Source organism: Podarcis melisellensis (assembly GCF_964234715.1).
Source record: "Podarcis melisellensis genome assembly, chromosome: 15".
NCBI lineage: Eukaryota > Metazoa > Chordata > Lepidosauria > Squamata > Lacertidae > Podarcis > Podarcis melisellensis.
Window position 1 is genome coordinate 7,413,862 of NC_138532.1, and position 18,703 is coordinate 7,432,564.

Genomic DNA, 18,703 nt, shown 5'->3' on the forward strand with positions numbered 1-18,703 from the left:
CCGGAATCGCCTGAAGAGACATGAGCGCCGCACCCCATGGTCGCCTTTAACTGGACTTAATCCGTCCAGGGCTCCTTCACCTTTAGCTTATTATTCATAATAATTGGATACTAATGTCCAGTTAAAAATTCCATAAATGCACACGTCTATTTACGAGATCATCCCCGGAAGGCACCGGTTCCCCCTCCCTTCTCCCCTCCCCACCTGCCGAGTCCCGGCGCCGCTACTCACTGAGCTCGGACACGACTCCGCTCACCATCCCTCGAATGGCTACTGCGCAGGCGCTCATCTAGGCGCTCCTCGCCGGGCTCTGCCCTCCCTCCCTCCCTCCTTCTCCGGCCCCGCCCCTCCCGCGAGCCGGCGGGGAGGACCCGGAAGTAGCGGGAGGGAGAAGGAGCTGGCCAGGGTGCTGAGCGGAGGCGGGAGGGGAGGGGAGAAGGGGCATCTGTTTCCAGCCAGAGCTCCACGGGGACCTAAACCCTGGACCTGAATATATATACAGATCATATATTATCATAGAGCTTGGCAGTGCTCCTGAGCATGTGCAGTGTGCTAGCTCTGCTCTGCTGAACCAATCAATGACTCCATCAATTTGTTTCAGTCACTGACCAGAGTGAATTCCATTCTGCTGTGTACTACATTTGCTAAAGAGGAGCCCTTCCCATGCAAGAATCTTTGTCACCTCTGCAGAATATTGAGTGCAATTCCCAATAATAATAATAATAATAATAATTTATTATTTATACCCCGCACATCTGGGAAGCTTCCAACAAAACACTAAAATACAATAACCTATTAACAATAAAAGCTTCCCAGATGGAAATGATATTACAATTACAACAACAACAACAACAACAACCTGCTTGGGAACAGGGTGAAGATTTTGGAAAAATGTGTTTGGGTTTTTTGTTCTCCAGTTTCAACTGCAACCATTGAAAGGTTCTGAATCTATCTAGTAGAAAAGGGATGGGGAACATGTGACTCATCTGATGTTGTTGGACTACAACTCCCGTCGTTCTGGACCCTGGCAACACAGATACCCCATCCATGCAGCAGAGAGTAGGAATGTGTGCTATTGTCCCCAATATTGTTTGCTAAAGATATGCCCTTCCCATGCGATACTCCCTAGAGAATATTGAGTGAAATTCCCCCACTGCTTCGGAACAGGGTGAAGAATTTGAAGAAACAGTTTTTGTGATATGTGCTATTGACCCCAGTATAGTTTCTGACTGCTTTGGCAAGTGCTTTCACACATGACGCTAAAGGGCACACCCAATTCTAGCTTGAGCTACACGTTCTGTATGTGAATGTTATTAAGGCGGCATAGATTTATTAGAAGAGCTTCCACGTCAAAGGGCACGTGTGCCAGGAAGTCTTGAGCTATGACGTCTCTCATATTAGATTTTCATCCTTTGATGCCTGTTCCCCCCTCCACAAAACACTTTATTTATTACCATTTTTGGCAGCAACATAAAAAACCAGCATAAGTACAAAACACACAGTGTAATTTTGTAATTTTGTATGGTAACAGTAATATTGGCTTACAAGATTGATGTAACCATATCCACCAAAGCATACAGGAAGAAACTTTAATGATGCAAACAGTGATTTTGGTCCTCTTTCCTCCCCACAATACTCTTTAATTCACCCACCATGTAGGCTTCTCAAGGAGAGAATTCCAGCTTTTATACCTTACCAAACAATACAATACTTTTAGTGCACCCCTATTTTGCAAATGATCCTACCTGCTTTACTTAATTCCCCCCAACTCAGCCTTTCACGATGGCAGATAGAATGCAGCCTTCAAAGTACAGTGTTTTTAGAAGCTGCTTCAATTATAGTAGGTTGTTTGTTCTCCGGAGGCTTATCATCCAGTTGTGATTGGTATCTAATCCAATATTTGAGTAATAAAGGCTGCAGTGGGAGATAACTGTTACAGGCTACTGCCCTTGTTATGGTTCACGCAGACAATTCTTGCGCAAGATAAATGTTGCTATTTGTTTATTCCTTCAGAAGAGTAGAGACTTAGGTCCTTTGGCAACCATTAATTCGCTAAGCAATATGTATACATATTTGTCTATCATCTTTTGCACTGTGGGCACATCTCTTTCTCCACTGCACTGCAGGATATTGCATTCTCACTGTGGGGATATTGCATTTTCAAAGCTCTCAGAAAGTAATATTTCTGACTGGAGAAAAAAATGTGACATCAACTGTTGGTACTGTGATCTAAGTGTGGGAAAATGACAGTGTTTCACCAGAACCGAGTGTTTTTTGTGTGTGCTACTTAACTAGTAATGAGCAGCATCATGGGTGGTATTCAACTAAGTTTTACTCAGAGTAGTGCCATTGAAATCAATGGAACTGATTGTTCATTAATTTCAGTGGTACAGGACAGGCCGTGCACCATCCAAAACTCTGTCCTCCAACAAAGGGCTGTGGCCAGAAGCAGTGGCGGAGCGTGACTACAGCACACCTGGGATGGGATGGGGCGGGGCAGGTGGCATAGAACAAAGGCATCATGCAGCCAACCCCCACCCCCACTGAAGCAACCCCAGCTCCAAGCAGAGGCTGTTGCGCCCTTCTGGAAGCCCCCTCCCCAGATCCGAGCCTTGCAGGGCTGCTTGGCGTGGGGACATGGCATAAACGAAAGTCACCTGGCTTGGTTGCTTTGCTTGTGTTTTGAAAGACACTCGCTGCTGCAGGGCGCCTGTTTGTGCATGTTGTGTTTTCCTGCAGAAGGTTCTGCTTCCAAGTTCACCCCTGCCCCACATATCCAGTGGGATGGAGTCAGGCTTTGCCCCCCCCCAGCTCCCCAAGCCAGTGCCAGCTGGTCCCAGTTCAGGATGGTAGTGCCGGGAAGCGGGTGCAGAGTGCGCTCGGAGCTGAGTGCTGGCACTGGGGAAGTGTTGTCCCCGCCTCCCAGCTGGTTGGCTATTTTGTCACCCCCCTCACTGATGACACACGGGGCAGACGGCACCCCCTTCCAATGCCACTGGCCAGAAGGGCTTAGAAGGAACACCCAGGGGCTGCTGCTACCCTCTTGCATCAACTGCCTGAGACGATCACATCACTTTGCCTAATGGTAGGACTGGCCCTGAGTACATGGGTGAGAGAGGTCACATTGGAGATAGGGGAGAAGTTTGGTTGTTTGCATTTAAAGGCAAACCCAACAATCTTCACTTTCTGAAACAATGCAATGTATATATTAGGAGAAATTTGCACTAAACTGCTGATGATTTTCCCTGAGGACTTTAAAACAATACAAAGCAAGAGAGAAAAATGAGAAACTGAGAGAAACTAAAAACACCAATTCTCCCATCCTTAGACGTGACATGTCCATGTGTGCTGTTGAGCTGGACTTGAAGACTTCAGGACTCTCCTTTTTGGCCCTAAATGGCACTTTTCCTGGGCCACATTGTTACTTGGATATTGCCGTCTTCCAGTATATGGGCTTCTCTTTCAGAAGTGGGTTTGAGCTGATGGATGGTGCCTCAGAAAAAAAAGAGGATAGGTTGGAATATCTCCCAGCTCCCTTCAGTTCAGTGATCTTGCTGGGAATATTCTGATGGGAGACCTAGAGGAGGAAGTCTGTATTGGGAAAAGTGATGGAGTCCATTGACAGTGCAACAACCTTTTATCACATGGAGAAGGGGCCTGCATTATTCACCTTCATTGGGCTGTGACAACAGAGCACATGCGTCTAAGAGATAAATCCTGATAATTAAAAAAAAGAGCTGTGGATTTCAGGTGCCTCAGTACAGCAGATAATCTCTGCAGCCCTTTCCAGTCCACACCCTGTTCCCCTGCCTCTGACGCAAACGCAGCTGACAGATTGAATGGAGCATATTTGAACTTCCATTTGCATCTTCCTGGACAAGGGATCCTCATATCCTCCCCAGATAAAAGGCTTTAATAAAATTACCAGGAAGGACACTTTCAAAGCACTGTGCCGCCATCAGCACCATGGAGAGGAGTGGACTCTGATGCACTCGGCAATGGTAAGAAAAAGGACTCTCCCTTTCTTACTTCTGGCCAACAAGTTGGAGACGGAAGCAGGGAACTAGAGTTTCGAATCCTATCTTTGATAGCAGGAAAGACAGGCAGGCAGATGATTTAGACTGTAATCTGAAGCTTGATTAGTAGTTATTAAGCCCTACTGAATTCAGTGAGAAGGATCTCATGACATAAAATGACTAGAAAGTTACATGCTATTTGGATAATCATATGGTTCCTTAAACCGGAACACCGTTTTCATATTTTTTTTTAAGATACAGGTAGCTTAGATGCGCTGCTCCATTAGAAAAAGAACCTAAAAGATACAATAGGAAATAACCTTTAATGGAACTGCCAAAATGTCACAGAAATATCAGGCAAGGCTGTGAGTTCTCCTGGACTCTTCTTCGCACTCGATGTTAATCAAAACAAGGTGCAGTGGGAGGAAAAAGTAGAATATGTTAAAGCCCCAGAGGCTACAGTTTATTAGAGTCTTTATGATGGAGTTCAGGAGGAATCGTACAGATTTAATTACATTTGACTCTGCTAGGTGCTAAGGAGATTTCAGAGTCACTTCTAGACAACCTGTTTATGGGGCATTTATTTGCACAAAATCTGTGAGCAGATTTTATGATAATGGATATTTATCGAGCATTGATTCTGATTTGTTTGTGGGGGAGGCTATCTGATGCCATATCAAGCAATTATTATCCCACACTTTTCACTACAAAAGTCTGATTTATGTGTGCATAGTGTCAAATCAACTTTACTTTTGCATCCTGAATTTCCTGGTGTGCAACTGAACCCTAACAGCAAAATATCAACTGTCCAAAAATGAGTCTGAAAGCATCCCGTGTTGCAGTGAAGACTACCAGGACAAGGCAGCAATAATAAATATCCACTCATTGTTATTTTTTAAAATATGAAATAAAGCAATAAGGTTTTGCCCCCCCATAACTCTTTCATAAGACTGTGATCAGTTTGAAGCAATAGGTGGGTATCTTTGACAGATAAATTGAACAGGGGATAGAAATAGCTGGTGTTTGGATATTAAAAAGTTCTGCTGTTTTGATTGATGAAGCCAAAAAAGGAGGATACTCTGAAAATGAAAAATCACTGTGGATAATACAATGAAATAGGAATATATGCACAACTTTACAAACAAAGGTTCACTGGGAATGCAGCTCATCCCCTTGGAAAATAAAGGATATCCATGTTAATGGTCTTTTAACTTTTATAGACTTGTTATAATTTCTATGCTATTATAAGTCTGAAATGTATTACTGATGTCTCTGCCTCCCCCTTTGCCTCTGCTTTCATGCCTATATTCTGTGATGATTTTGTTCTAAGTTTGATTTTCCATTTTAATGTGAAAATATATAAAAATCTACCTACCTATCGAGAAAGATAGAAAAAACAGATAAACAGTTTTTTAAAATCCACTAGTTTGTTATGGAGAATAGCACTGCTACCAATTATTCTTAAAAAGCTTTCAGCCCTTTCAGCCAATACCTTTGTCTGGTTTTGTTTCCCCATGTCTTTTTCTTTTTCTGTCTGGGCTTTCTTTCTCCCCAGCCATCACAGTCATTTCCCTGATTATATTTTCCTCCCCCACTTCAACAGACAATTCAGTGCCCCTTGGGTGGAAAAGCACTGGGAAGGGGGTTCATTCTGCCCATGAAAACATTCACAAAACTTGGTTGTGCCTTTCAGTTCTCTCCCTGGGCCCATCTTCCCAGTGAATGTATGTGTGAATGAGCCCAGGTTCCACCCATCACCAGCTATTGACTGCCACATCCTCTGGTCCACAGTCCCTATTGCCCATCCGCCGTATAGTGGCAAAAGAGCTGCCTACCCCCTGGATTGCAGCCTTGTTGGTGCAATGTGAACAATGGGTTAAATTGCACAGTGCTTGGTCTCATGTCTTGAGGAGCACATCCCCCACGTCTGGAGGCTCTGAGACAAGGGTGCCAGGTGCACTGGGTTGCCATATCAACGCCAGAGAGGTTGAGTGCATGACTTGCTGAGCCACTTCCCCTCCCATTAGTTCAGAGGCTATGTCTGTGCGTAGAGAGATGGGTGTAATAGTCTCTTTCCTCATGTCCTGAGGCTGCCCTCTTTGTGTGTCATGGTCTGACTCTGAATCTGTGAGAGTCGGGGAAAGAAGCTGTGGGTTTCATACAGCAGCGTTAGCTAGCATGTTGGTAGTGTTAGCAGATCTATCTGTACATATGCATCTTTACTTCGAAGACCAGGAGAATTGTGTGTAGTAGAAAGTAGAGTTTAGCTTTGTCTCGAGTCCGGAGCCAATAAACACCTTGAAACTTTGAAGGTAGCCCTTCTGGTCCTTTCTCCAGGCTACACATCCCTCTCTGAAGGCCATGCCCCCACACTGACCCTGCTATGCACCTTCCTTGACATTTCTGTCTGGCTGGCAGGTTTCCTCTGAAAAGGCTTCTTGCTAGCCTGGATGCAGAATGGGACTCTCTGCATGCAAAGAGTCTCTCTCTCTCTCTCTCTCTCTCTCTCTCTCTCTCTCTCTCTCTCTCTCTCTCTCTCTCTCTCTCTCTCTGTGTGTGTGTTTGTGTTTGTGTTTGTGTGTAGAAACCAGTCTATTGCATGAAGATAACATTCGCTTCCATTGCTCCACCCATTTTTACCCCAGAAGCTAGCTCAGGAGGAAATGTGGTCCTCAGGCTGAAAAAGGTTTCTTAGCATTTACGCTTTGAAATCAATGCAACTTAGTCCAACACTCTTTTTATGGACTCTTATATTTGCAAATAAACCACCCCAAATTGAAAGACGAATAAATATGAGCATGGAAATCCGTTATACAGCAAGTGCTTTTCGAGCACTGGAAACTTATCCTCCTGGTTGGTCTTCCGAAGCCCAAGCATTTGGAGAGAGGTTTTGCAACATTTCCCCCCTCTTACAGCTACCTGGGGACTGAGAGCCCCGAGAAGCAGGCGAAGAAGTGCACCTCGAAGCTGATGGCGCTGCTTTCCCCAAGGTTGCCAATGGATTGTGCCCCGCGGAGCTGGTTTAAGGAGGGGAGGGAATCCCGGAAGTTAGTGCTGCTGGTTGTGTTTGTTGCCCTGCTGGTTGACAACATGCTGCTGACAGTTGTGGGTAGGTGGCACATTGTTTTGTCTTCTCTCTCCTCTGAGCTGTGTTAATGCTGACAGACAGGGCTGGATCCAGGCCAGCATCTTGCAGCTGACCTCCTCCCGTAATCTCCCTCCCAAAACACAGCCAGTGAGCTCACTTGGCTCCATTCCTGCAGTCAGTTAGATGGCACCATTTACATTTCCCACTTTTATCTCTGGCAAGTGACCTTTCAGTGGTTGCCTAGAATCATAGAGTTGGAAGGGACCCCGAGGGTCATCTAGTCCAACCCCCTGCAATGCAGGAATCTCAATAAGTGGTCCTCATTCCGTTTGAAACCACACCGTACCCTGATTAGCTTTGCAAAGCAGTTTTATGGCTGAACTACACTGGGAGGTGAATGCTGTCCCCCACCCATCCCTTAGAGTCACAATAGCAGCATGTCTGCTTCCTATCAAACAGTCCTCGGGTTATTATATTATTATATTATATTATATTATTATATATTATATTATATTATATTAATTATTGTTGTTGTTATATTGAGACTTTCTCATAAGTTTTGATTCAAGGAAGCTTACACTTAAAAACAACATTATAAAATACAAAGTGATAGAAACAAACTAGTTAAAAACAAGAGTTAAAATACATCCAAACACAGATTAGAATTGATGTTAAAATACAGTTTGCCCTGGCAGTGACCCTGGTCATTAGCACCACCTGCACCTTAGTTTTCAGAGGCCTGAATAGAAAGGTATTAGCTTGCCAATGGGAGAATAACAAAGAGAGAGCCCACCTCGTCTCTCTTGGAAGGGAATTCTGCAATATGAGAGCAGCCACAGGAAAGATTCTCTCTCGGGTCACCACCAACCATGCTTCTGATGTTGATGGAACCGAGAGAAGGGTTGAATGGTAGGAGGAGCTTGCTTCAAGCCTATCTTCTTATCCGGCTGCTCTGCTTTGCGTCTTGCCCACTAGAAGTGCAATATCTAACCTCTCGACGGACTTCCTTGCAGTGCCGATCATTCCTTCCTTCCTGTTTGCCACCTACAAAAGCGCAAACCACTCTTCTCTTCAGACCACAGCGATGACGACTGCTGCCCTCTCCTCGACAGCTCCCTACACTTCAGGGCTCTCTCCAGATGACGAAACCACAGTGCTCACCTTGGACTCTCATGCTCATCCCCCTGAGGGCCACGCAAACGAGACCCAAGACAGAAATCTTGTCCCTCACCTTCCCACGACCACTTTGCCGCCGAATAACAGTTGTACAGATGGGGGGGACTTTCTGTCCAAAGAGAATGTTCGCGTTGGGCTGCTCTTTGCCTCGAAAGCCACGGTGCAGCTCTTAGTCAACCCATTTGTGGGACCTTTAACCAACAGGTACGTTTTTTCATGAAAAAACAAAACCAAAAAGGGTGTTATTCCCCTTACTTTTGTGTACGCAAGGAACCACAGACAGCAGATCCCTGTCACAAACAGAATTGCAAAGGTGCCAAGCAAACTATAGCACTGAGGGCTGAGAGTGTTATTTCACACCCTGCTCTGAGAGGTCCCTCAGCAAAGTGTCCTCTATGGTGCCCTAAATTTGCTGGGCTCCTGCCTTTTGGCTTACTTGGTGCCGGGGGGGGGGGAGTAGTGGGGTGCTATGAGCTGCTATTTTTCCACCGTGCCCCAAATATGCAACATTGTGGTGCATGCTGACAAATCATCAGTCCAGGCTCCATTTTAATTTTCTGCAATATCATAGAGTGGCACTATGCTGGGCATTTTGGGGCATGCTGGGAAATATTCAGTGGTGCCTGTTGCCTCATCTAAGGGAGAGACATGGCAGGTGTCAGCATTTGTGGTCTCTTTGAGGGTAGACGGAGCTGCGGCACTTGCCCAAAGGTGTTGGTGCCAGCCTTCTCTCTTGCTGGAATTTTGCACACTTGTCATTTAGGTTTACTTAATACATGGATCACTTGCCACAACAAAAATTCCCAAAGCACTTTAGAAGATGGTCACACCCACAACATACATTTAAAGCAGCAGAGGAGGAAACCGCTCAGGCGCCTGGGGCGGCGCGCACCGCTGGGCCTCTGAGGAGTCTGCCTGCCTCCTCCCACTCAGCCGCCCTACAGCTGCGGGGGAGGCGGCAGGCGGACCCTTTGGATCTGTGCGGAGCCTGTGGGCTCCCAAGCCACCATGTCACTCCCAGGAGAGATGTGTGGCTGGGGTACGCTGCAGGCCCTGCGGTGAGTGCTGCCGTGCATCTTGTCACTCCCCTCAGTGGTGACACCCAGGGCGACCCACCCCCACCGCACCCCCCTTCCTCTGCCCCTGATTTAAAGCACATCATCATCATCATCATCGTTATTATTCTGCTGTTTATTTATTGTAGTTACCTTAAACAATACATTGTTTACAATTCACAGTAAATTGAAGAGCTATTCTGATTATTTTCTTGCTCCAGAGTTCTTTTCTTTCTTTTTTAAAAAATATTTGTGCATTTTTAACTATTACTACTATCATGAGACGTGAGTGGCACTGTGGTCTAAACCACTGAGCCTCTTGGGCTTGCCGATCAGAAGGTCAGCGGTTCGAAACCCTGTGACAGGGTGAACTCCCGTTGCTCGGTCCCAGCTCCTGCCAACCTAGCTGTTCAAAAGCATGCCCCAAAATGCAAGTAGATAAATAGGTACCACTCTGGTGGGAAGGTAAACGGCGTTTCAGTGCACTGCTCTGGTTTCGGTATTCCATTGCGCCAGAAGCAGATTAGTCATGACCCAGAAAAACTGTCTACAGACAAATGCTGGCTCCCTTGGCCTGTAATGTGAGATGAGCACCGCAACCCCAGAGTCGTCTGCGACTGGACTTAACTGTCAGGGGTCCTTTATCTTTACCTTTTTTACTTCTATCATTATTACTATTATATTATATTATTAAATTTTCTCAAAGAATTATTGGGACAGTGGTTTAGCTCTCACAAAGCTACATTTCCCAGCACCCTTAGCAAACTACAGTTCTCAGGGTTATCATGTGCTTTGTGGATGCATGATGTGGATGTGACTGCAAAATAAAATTCTGTAATTAATATACATTAACCTATGAACGTAAGAGCCTGCTGGATGAGGCCAGTGGCCCACTTTTTGTCCAGCATCCTGTTCTAGCAGCAGCCAACTGACCTGTAGGACCTGAACAGAAGAGAATTATTCCCTGCTAACGTTTCCAGCAATTGGTATTCAGAAGGATGGCTGCCTCTTACTGTGGAGACAGAGCACAAGGATCCTGCCTTGTAGCTACTGATAGCTTTATCCTCCACAAATTTGCCTAATCCCTTTTTAAAGCCCTCCAAGTTGTGGCCATCACTGCTTCCTGCAAGAGTGAATTCCATAGCTTAACTACAGTGGTACCTTGGTTCTCAATCAGTTCCAAAACCAAAGTGTTCCAAACCCAAGGCACGCTTTCCTATAGAAAGTAATGCAAAATGGATTAATCTGTTCCAAACTTTTAAAAACAACCCCTAAAACAGATTTTTAACATGGATTTTGCTATTTAATGAGACCATTGATCCATAAAATGAAAACAATAAACAATGTACTGCAGTCACACAATCAATCAATCAATCAATCAATCAGTAGCTGAACTGGTTCCACACAGTCACAAAAACAAAAACGCAAAATAAATAGCAAAAACAGACAGACCGCAGCCTAACACTCAAAATGGAAGTGTGGCACTCGAATCAGAAGCGTAACGCTCAAAATGGAGCATGTTCGGCTTCCAAAAAAAGTTCGCAGACCAGAACACTTACTTCCAGGTTTGCAATGTTTGGGTTCCAAGTTGTTTGAGGACCAAGGAGTTTTGAGAACCAAGGTACCACTGTATACACTTTGTGAAGAACTTTCTTTTGCCTGTCCTGAATCTGCCAGCAATCATCTTCACTGGATGCCTACAAGTTCTAGTGCTGTGAGAGAAGGAGAAAACTCTTCTCTACCATACCATGTATAATTTTATACTATCGTGTCTTTTTTTTAATTCTGCAAAAGACAGAGTAAAAATATCCAGTCAGTGGTGCTGCCCAGCTGCTCTGTGCCAAAAGGATGGCTAAGTCAGAAAGAGGTGGACCTTCTCTGGACAAAGGATTCCACAGACACATTCTCTGGTCTGGGGAATAAGTGTGTGCTTAACAGTGAGTGCAAACCCTTATGTCTTCTCTCCCTGCAGGATAGGATACCATATCCCCATGTTTCTTGGATTTGTCATCATGTTCCTCTCCACCCTTTGTAAGTATCCTGCATCTCATACCTGGCCTTCAGGTATCTTTTATATGAGAGTGTGAAATTTGCCTATGAGTAAAAGTAATATTTTTTGAAGCAAGCAGGGTGCTTTTTGTTGTTATTGTTCTTAGAGGATCCACACGTGTGTTCTAGTGGGCATCCATGTAGGAAAAAAGCAATTTCTACTATGTGAGGAAAAGGGGGAGGAATACCTCTTTTGTGATGTTATTTGCCATCTGCAGATTTTATAAGCTTGTGTGTTAAAAGCATTTTTAAATAATAAAAAATTGCTGCCTGAATTAATCAGGGCACCTTGTTCGTGGATTAAAAGTTTTTAAACTGACCAATTAATCTACAGAACATTGCAACCTTTATTGTTACTATTACAAGTCAGGCCTGTAACAAAATGCTGCAGTATTTATTCTCATGCTCACCCCATAATCAGAACGCTGCAAGTAGATGTCATCAACTCACTTGCCATGCCATCCTCCAGAATATTCCATTCTTCTCCTCCCTTCCCACCAGTCCTCATTAGGCTGTTTTATTTCTCAGTCTTCCCTTAGACATTTACAGTCCTATATATGTTTGTTGTACTTCTGCAAACCACGGCCCTCTTGTTTCTCAAGCCCTAATTTGACTCAAATCCTGTCAGCACTCACCATCTGTTTTTACTGTTAGAGCAGGCATGGGGAATCTTGGGTCCTCCGGGTGTTCATCATCCCTCATCCCTCACCTTTGTCAATACTTGCTGGTGTTGACAGGAGTTGTAGTTCAGCGACATCTGGAGGGATGAAGAAATTAGAGGTATTCATAACTATTGCTGTTATAATTACAGTGGTACCTCTGGTTAAGAACTTAATTCATTCTGGAAGTCCGTTCTTAACCTGAAACTGTTCTTAACCTGAGGTACCACTTTAGCTAATGGGGCCTCCTGCTGCTATGTGATTTTTGTTCTCATCTTGAAGTAAAGTTCTTAACCTGAGGTACTACTTCCGGGTTAGTGGAGTTTGTAACCTGAAGCATTTGTAACCCGAAGCATTTGTAACCCAAGGTACCACTGTATATTCCTCCTTTTCAGCCTGGGATTCTCAACATAGACTACAAATAAGATGCAATAGCAATAACTGAAGCAGCAATATCGTGTGGCAGGGCTGGGGAACCTCAAGCCAAGGGGCCAAATATGGGCCTCAAGGCCTGTTTGTCTGGCCCTCAGAACTTGTCATGGAACTGCCATCGGAGCCAGAGGGAGAGGGAGGGCTCCAGAGGGATTCCGGAGAGCGTCCCGGGAGGGAGAGAAGCAGCCCATCTTCTGGGGAAGGAATTCAGCGTAGCACCAGTGGAGAAGGGGGGCAGATGGGGGAATCGGCGAGGTGGCGAGCGGGGAGAGCACGGGTCCTCCGCTGCCCACACCCTCCCTGCGCAGAAGGCTTCCGCGCAGGGAGAGTAGGCGGTGACTAGGCATCAAAGAGCTTCTTTGCTGGAAGAAGTTCAAGAAACGCCCACTAACAGATTCTGCCAGCGATTGAGACAGCCACGGGTGAGTGGCTGTCCAGACAGAAAGGGTTCACCCAGGTAACCCAGCCAGGTGTGGCGCCGATTTACACACGAGCAACCCTTAGAACCATTACAGAACTTTCCCCAGATTACATGCTCCACCCACTTTTGTCTCTGGCCCCGCCCAACACAGGCACATGGCCATCAGAAAGTTGCTGGGAAGAGAATGTGGGCCTTGAGAGAATGTTCCCCATCTCTGCTGCAGAGGGTTTAAAGCACTTCACAAACATCAACCCAATAACCTGACTATGCCACTGTTACAACTGGGCACCTCTGTTTCCTTCTCTTAGTGTTTGCTTTCTCGAGTACCTACACTTTGCTGTTCATCGCCCGAGCGCTCCAAGGCGTTGGCTCTGCCTGTTCGTCTGTTGCAGGTAAATATGTGGGCAGGCCTTACCAGCAGTGCTGGTACGATTGTATCCTGGGGTGCCAGCAGACACCAGCCCAGTCCCTGAGTGCAAAGGCAGCAGGAGAGACTCTTCATAGAGGGTACACCTTAGAGGAGGGGCTGCAGCTGCAGCTGTAGCTACATGCTACCTGGAGAGGGTGGCGCTGTGGTCTAAACCACTGAGTCTCTTGGGCTTGCCAGTTGGAAGGTCAGCAGGTCGAATCCCCACAAGAGGGTGAGCTCCCGTTTCTCTGTCCCAGTTCCTGCCAAACTAGCAGTGTGAAAGCACACCAGCGCAAGTAGATAAACAGGTACCGCTGTGGTGGGAAGGTAAACAGCATTTCCATGCATTCGTGTTTCCGTCACGGTGTTCTGTTGCGCCAGAAGCAGTTTAGTCATGCTGGCCATATGACCTGGAAAGCTGTCCACTCTTCTCTTCAGATGAGCACCGCAACCCCATAATTGCCTTTGACTGGACTTAACCATCCAGGGTTCCTTTACCTTTTCTTTTTACTTTAGAAGGTACACCATAGAGGAGGGGATGTAACACATGTGTTGTGTGGACAAAGGTATCAGGTTCTCTCCCTGGCATCTTCAGGTAGGACTAGGACCCTGTCTAAAACCCTAAAGAGCTGGTACCAGTGGATGCTGGTCCATTGGGGGGGGAAGGGCACTGTCCCACTAACCTGTCAACCTTCAACCAGACCCCATCTTCCTGCCATCATACCTCTGGTTGAGAGCTTCCTTCTCCTTAATCTCAGAGTTGCCCTTGTAGAGCTCAGAATGGATGACGGGACAATACTACAAAGAGCTTCCCTTGATTCTGGCTCTACCTGCTGTCAGCTTCCTTGCCTCCTGCACCCCCAATGGATGCTACTGCCCACTTGCCAGATAGTCAGATAGACCAATGACCTGGCACTGTATAAGGCAGCCTCCTGTGCTACTAAATGAGGAGTCCAGAATGACACTCAAAACTTATTTCTTCACTACCTGTGTGGAGAGGGTAACAACGTTCAGATTTTTGGGCATTGAATTACAAGAGGATCTATCCTGGAGTGTCAACACAAGGGGGCTTGTGAAGAAGGCGCTGCAGAGACTGTACTTTTTGAGAATTCTAAGGAAAAACCATCTTCCGCAGAAACTGCTGCTTGCCTTCTATCACTGTGCCATTGAGAGCGTGCTCACTTATGGCTTATGTGTGTGGTACGGAAGCTGTACTACCCAGGACAGGATGGGGTTGTGCAGAGTTGTTAAGGCAGCAGAGAGCATTGTTGGCTGCCCACTCTCCACCTTAGAGCAGATTTATGCCACAAGGTGCCATAGGAAGGCACTGGACATAGTAAAAGATCCATCGCATCCTGGTCACTGTCTCTTCGAGCTCCTGCCGTCAGGACGGAGATACAGGACGATGAAGACAAGAGCGAGCCGTCTTAAGAACAGCTTCTTCTCCAGAGCGATCTCGGTCCTGAATGGGAAGCCTGGACTTTGAAAGTCATCTAATCTTCCTTGCTGTATTATACTGTATTGTTTTAATTAGTGTTTTTATACTTGTTTTGATTTTGTGTGGAGTGCCCTACCTGGGTGGATGGAGCAGCCAAGTAATTTCGTGGTCCCCGAGAGGGGGCAATGACATTATTATTACCTATAGCACACCTTTCCTCCAAGGAGCTCAAGATGGTGTACATAGCTCTCCTGCTCCCCCTTTTGCTCTCAAAACAATCCTGTGAGGTAGGTTAGACTGAGAGATGAGGATTAGCCCAAGGTCACACAGGGAGCTTCACAGATGAGTGGAGATTTGAAGCCTGGGCTCCTGAGTTGTAGCCCAACACGCTTACCACTTCACCACAGTGGCTTTATTCTCTCTGTTTGCAGGTCTGGGGATGCTAGCAAGTGTGTACACGGATGACAACGAGAGGGGAAATGCCATGGGAATAGCCTTGGGGGGACTGGCTTTGGGAGTGCTGGGTGAGTAATCCTTCACATCCACCACAAACAGGTAGAAACGTCAGAACAGAGAGGCTGGTGAATTGCCTCTCTGTACTGCTTCAGTCTTTCCTTTGCTCAGCTTCCATTATCCCATCTAATTAGACCTGGGACCCATTAGACATTGCTGGACTCCATCAGCCTCAGCCAGAATGGCCAATGATGAAGGATGAGGAGGACTGTAGTCCAACTACCTCTGCTGAGCTAAAGAATGAGCCTCCTCCTCATTCCTGAGTCTTCATCACCCAAGCCCAACACACTCTGTCCACTGCACGGTGTTTATCCACTAGCCTGTTGCTAAGTATCACATTCCTGTGCTCCCCTGAACCACTATTTCTAATTTGTGATGCCCACTTAGATCCAGGCAGGTTGTTTAGTTATGTCACAAACTGTATACAGTATTCTGCTTGATGGCAATAAAAACCTCAAAGCGGTTTACAGAAAGAATAAAACAATGCAATCATCAGATGAAAACACACACAGGTAAAAACAACTTCAGTATTTAAACTGTTATAAACAATAAAAATCAACGATAAGCAAAAAGCCAAATTAAAATGCATGCCAACATTCTACTCGTCTGAACAGGCTTGCCTAAACAAAATTGTTTTTAGCAGGTAATGAAAAGAGTCTAGTGAAGGTGTCTGCCTTATAGTACGTAAAGAAGCAGGGTGTTCCAAATCTCCATGATGCCATAAGCTCTCAGGGGCTTAAACTAGCCGATTATTTCCCCACTTTCCCCTCCTCTCTGTCTCAATGATAGACTCACAGTCTGCTCACCTTACAGTACCTGCTTCCTCCTCCTCCTCTTCTTCCTCTTGTCTTCCCCAATTCATGCCCAAGGCTTCTTGGGCACAGGGATATGTCTTGGGGCAGGGGGCTGTATGAAACACTGTAAGAATGTGAAAATGTGCACTGATGCCTCTGTATGAACAGTAACAGTATTAATAAACGGGAGATCATAAAGAATAAAAATGATTTGTCCAGTCCTGCTAGCAACCTCTCTCCCCTCCACTCCATTAAAGCGAACTACCTTCATTCTGAAGGGACGCGGGTGGCGCTGTGGGTTAAACCACACAGAGCCTAGGACTTGCCGATCAGAAGGTCGGCGGTTTGAATCCCTGTGATGGGGTGAGCTCCCGTTACTCGGTCCCTGCTCCTGCCAACCTAGCAGTTCAAAAGCACGTCAAAGTGCAAGTAGATAAATAGGTACCGCTCCGGTGGGAAGGTAAATGGTGTTTCCGTGTGCTGCTCTGGTTTGCCAGAAGTGGCTTAGTCATGCTGGCCACATGACCCGGAAGCTGTACGCCGGCTCCCTCTGCCAATAGAGCAAGAGTCAGTCATGACTGGACCTAATGGTCGGGGGTTCCTTTACCTTTACCCTCATTCTGAAGCCTTGGAGGAATCAGGTGCTGATCCTCAGAGGCAGGAATGTGGAACCTCAGACTCTGAAGGCCAAATGCAGCCATCCAAGCCTTGGGAATCTTCTCAGGCCATACCAGGCACACTGTTCCTGTTCCATGCCCCTTTTCAGCAGTTTTGCCTGGCTGAAATATATCCTTGAACTCGGCCCATGCCTCTACCTTTGATCTGCATGGAGGGCAGAGTGTTTGCTTCTGTGTAGAAACTCACCTACTGTACAATGCCAACATTCACATTTGCTGTTCCACCCAGTTTTCCTCTGGCTCTGCTGGCTACTGGCCACTCGAGGAATGCCACCCTAGGGGGTGAGAAGGGTTCCCCACTGCTATAAACCTCTTTCTGTTTCTATGGTTGCTTTTTCCAACACCGGCAGTGCTGATCATCACTGTTTCCCTTGCAGTTGGTGCTCCTTTCGGAAGTGTCATGTATGAATTTGTTGGGAAGTCATCTCCTTTTATGATCTTGGCATTCTTAGCTCTGTTGGATGGAGGTGAGTAGCTCTCTGGGGTGTCATGAAGTGGGGCAGTTTGGCAAATTTAGGCTCTGGACTTAATGGTCTTACAAGGCATGTGTGGGGCAGGACTCCCTTCAAAATGTGTTGAGCCAGCTGTGATGTATTTGAGGACCCCCCCATGTTCATTCTGGTGTGTAGGGGCATGGATACCCTATCATGATGATACAACTAGTGGCAGGATCAAGGCAACTGTGTGGCTGAGGCAAGCTGAGCTACAAATATCCACACCAAATATTTAAAATCCAATTAACACCCAGTTAAATTACATGGCTTATTCAAAAGAACTCTGGGAACTGTAGTTTTGAGGTGTGCTGGGAATTATAGTTCTTTGAGGAGTAAAAAAAGGTAAAGGACCACTGGACAGTTAAGTCCAGTCAAAGGTGACTATGGGGATGCGGCACTCATCTCGCTTTCAGGCCGAGAGAGCCTGTGTTTGTCCACAGACAATTTTCCAGGTCATGTGGCCAGCATGACTAAACCGCTTCTGGCACAACGGGACACCATGGCGGAAGCCAGAGCACACAAAAACACAGTTTACCTTCCCGCCACAGCAGTGCCTATTTATCTACTTGCACTGGTGTGCTTTCGAACTGCTAATTTGGCAGGAGCTGGGACAGAGCAACAGGAGCTCATCCTGTTGTACGGTTTCAAACCCCAACCTTCTGATTGGCAAGCCCAAGAGGCTCAGTGGTTTAGACCACAGCACCACCTGTGTCCATTACCTTTACTTTTATGAGGAATACACTATTGGTCCCAGGATTCTTTGGGGGAAGTCAAATGCTTTAAATGTGCATGTTGTGGATTGGATCTCATCAGGCTGCAGTCCTTCAATAATAATAATAATAAAATTTTATTTATATCCCACCCTCCCCAGCTGAAGCCGGGCTCAGAGCGGCTACCAACAGTAAAAGTAACACAGCATTCTACAATCAATTCATTCTAAAATCAATTCCGAATCAAATTAATGGCAACCGTTGGGCTAGAGTTCTATGAGGATTACCAAAGGAGGGGGTCAGACTGTGCCTTGGCCAAAGGCCTGGTGGAACAGCTCTGTCTTGCAGGCCCTGTGGAAAGATGTAAAGTCCCACAGGGCCCTTGTCTCTTGTGACAGAGCATTCCACCAGATCGGGACCACAGCTGAAAAAGCCCTGGCTCTGGCTGGGGCCAGCCTAACCTCTCTGTGGCCCGAGACCTCCAAGATGTTTTTGTTTGAAGACCGTAAGGTTCTCCATGGGACATACCAGGAGAGGCGGTCATGTAGGTACAAGGGTCCTAGGCCATACAGGGCTTTAAAGGTTAAAACCAGCACCTTGAACCTGATCCTGTACTCCACCGGGAGCCAGTACAGCTGGTATAGCACCGGGTGAATATGATCCCGCGCCGAGGACCCTGTAAGGAGTCTCGCTGCGGCATTCTGCACCCGCTGGAGTTTCTGCGTCAGTCTCAAGGGCAGCCCCATGTAGTGTGAGTTACAATAATCAAGTC

General features: G+C 46.3%; 1 protein-coding gene across 3 annotated transcripts in view; it reads left to right on the top strand.

Annotated features, from left to right (window-relative positions):
• Nucleotides 1–18,703, top strand: part of LOC309358144 (chromaffin granule amine transporter-like) — a 94,607-nt gene that overhangs the window by 59,889 nt on the left and 16,015 nt on the right. For 2 of the 3 annotated variants that reach the window (XM_081890983.1, XM_081890984.1), the window contains exons 2-7: nucleotides 6,932–7,125; nucleotides 8,118–8,484; nucleotides 11,308–11,366; nucleotides 13,205–13,288; nucleotides 15,175–15,267; nucleotides 17,105–17,194. In XM_081890983.1, coding sequence (XP_081747109.1) covers nucleotides 6,987–7,125; nucleotides 8,118–8,484; nucleotides 11,308–11,366; nucleotides 13,205–13,288; nucleotides 15,175–15,267; nucleotides 17,105–17,194 — 832 coding nt within the window. In that variant the 5' untranslated portion in view covers nucleotides 6,932–6,986. Of the gene's footprint in view, nucleotides 1–3,701; nucleotides 4,002–6,931; nucleotides 7,126–8,117; nucleotides 8,485–11,307; nucleotides 11,367–13,204; nucleotides 13,289–15,174; nucleotides 15,268–17,104; nucleotides 17,195–18,703 lie in introns of those variants that run through there. The other variant, XM_081890982.1, reaches the window with a different exon arrangement.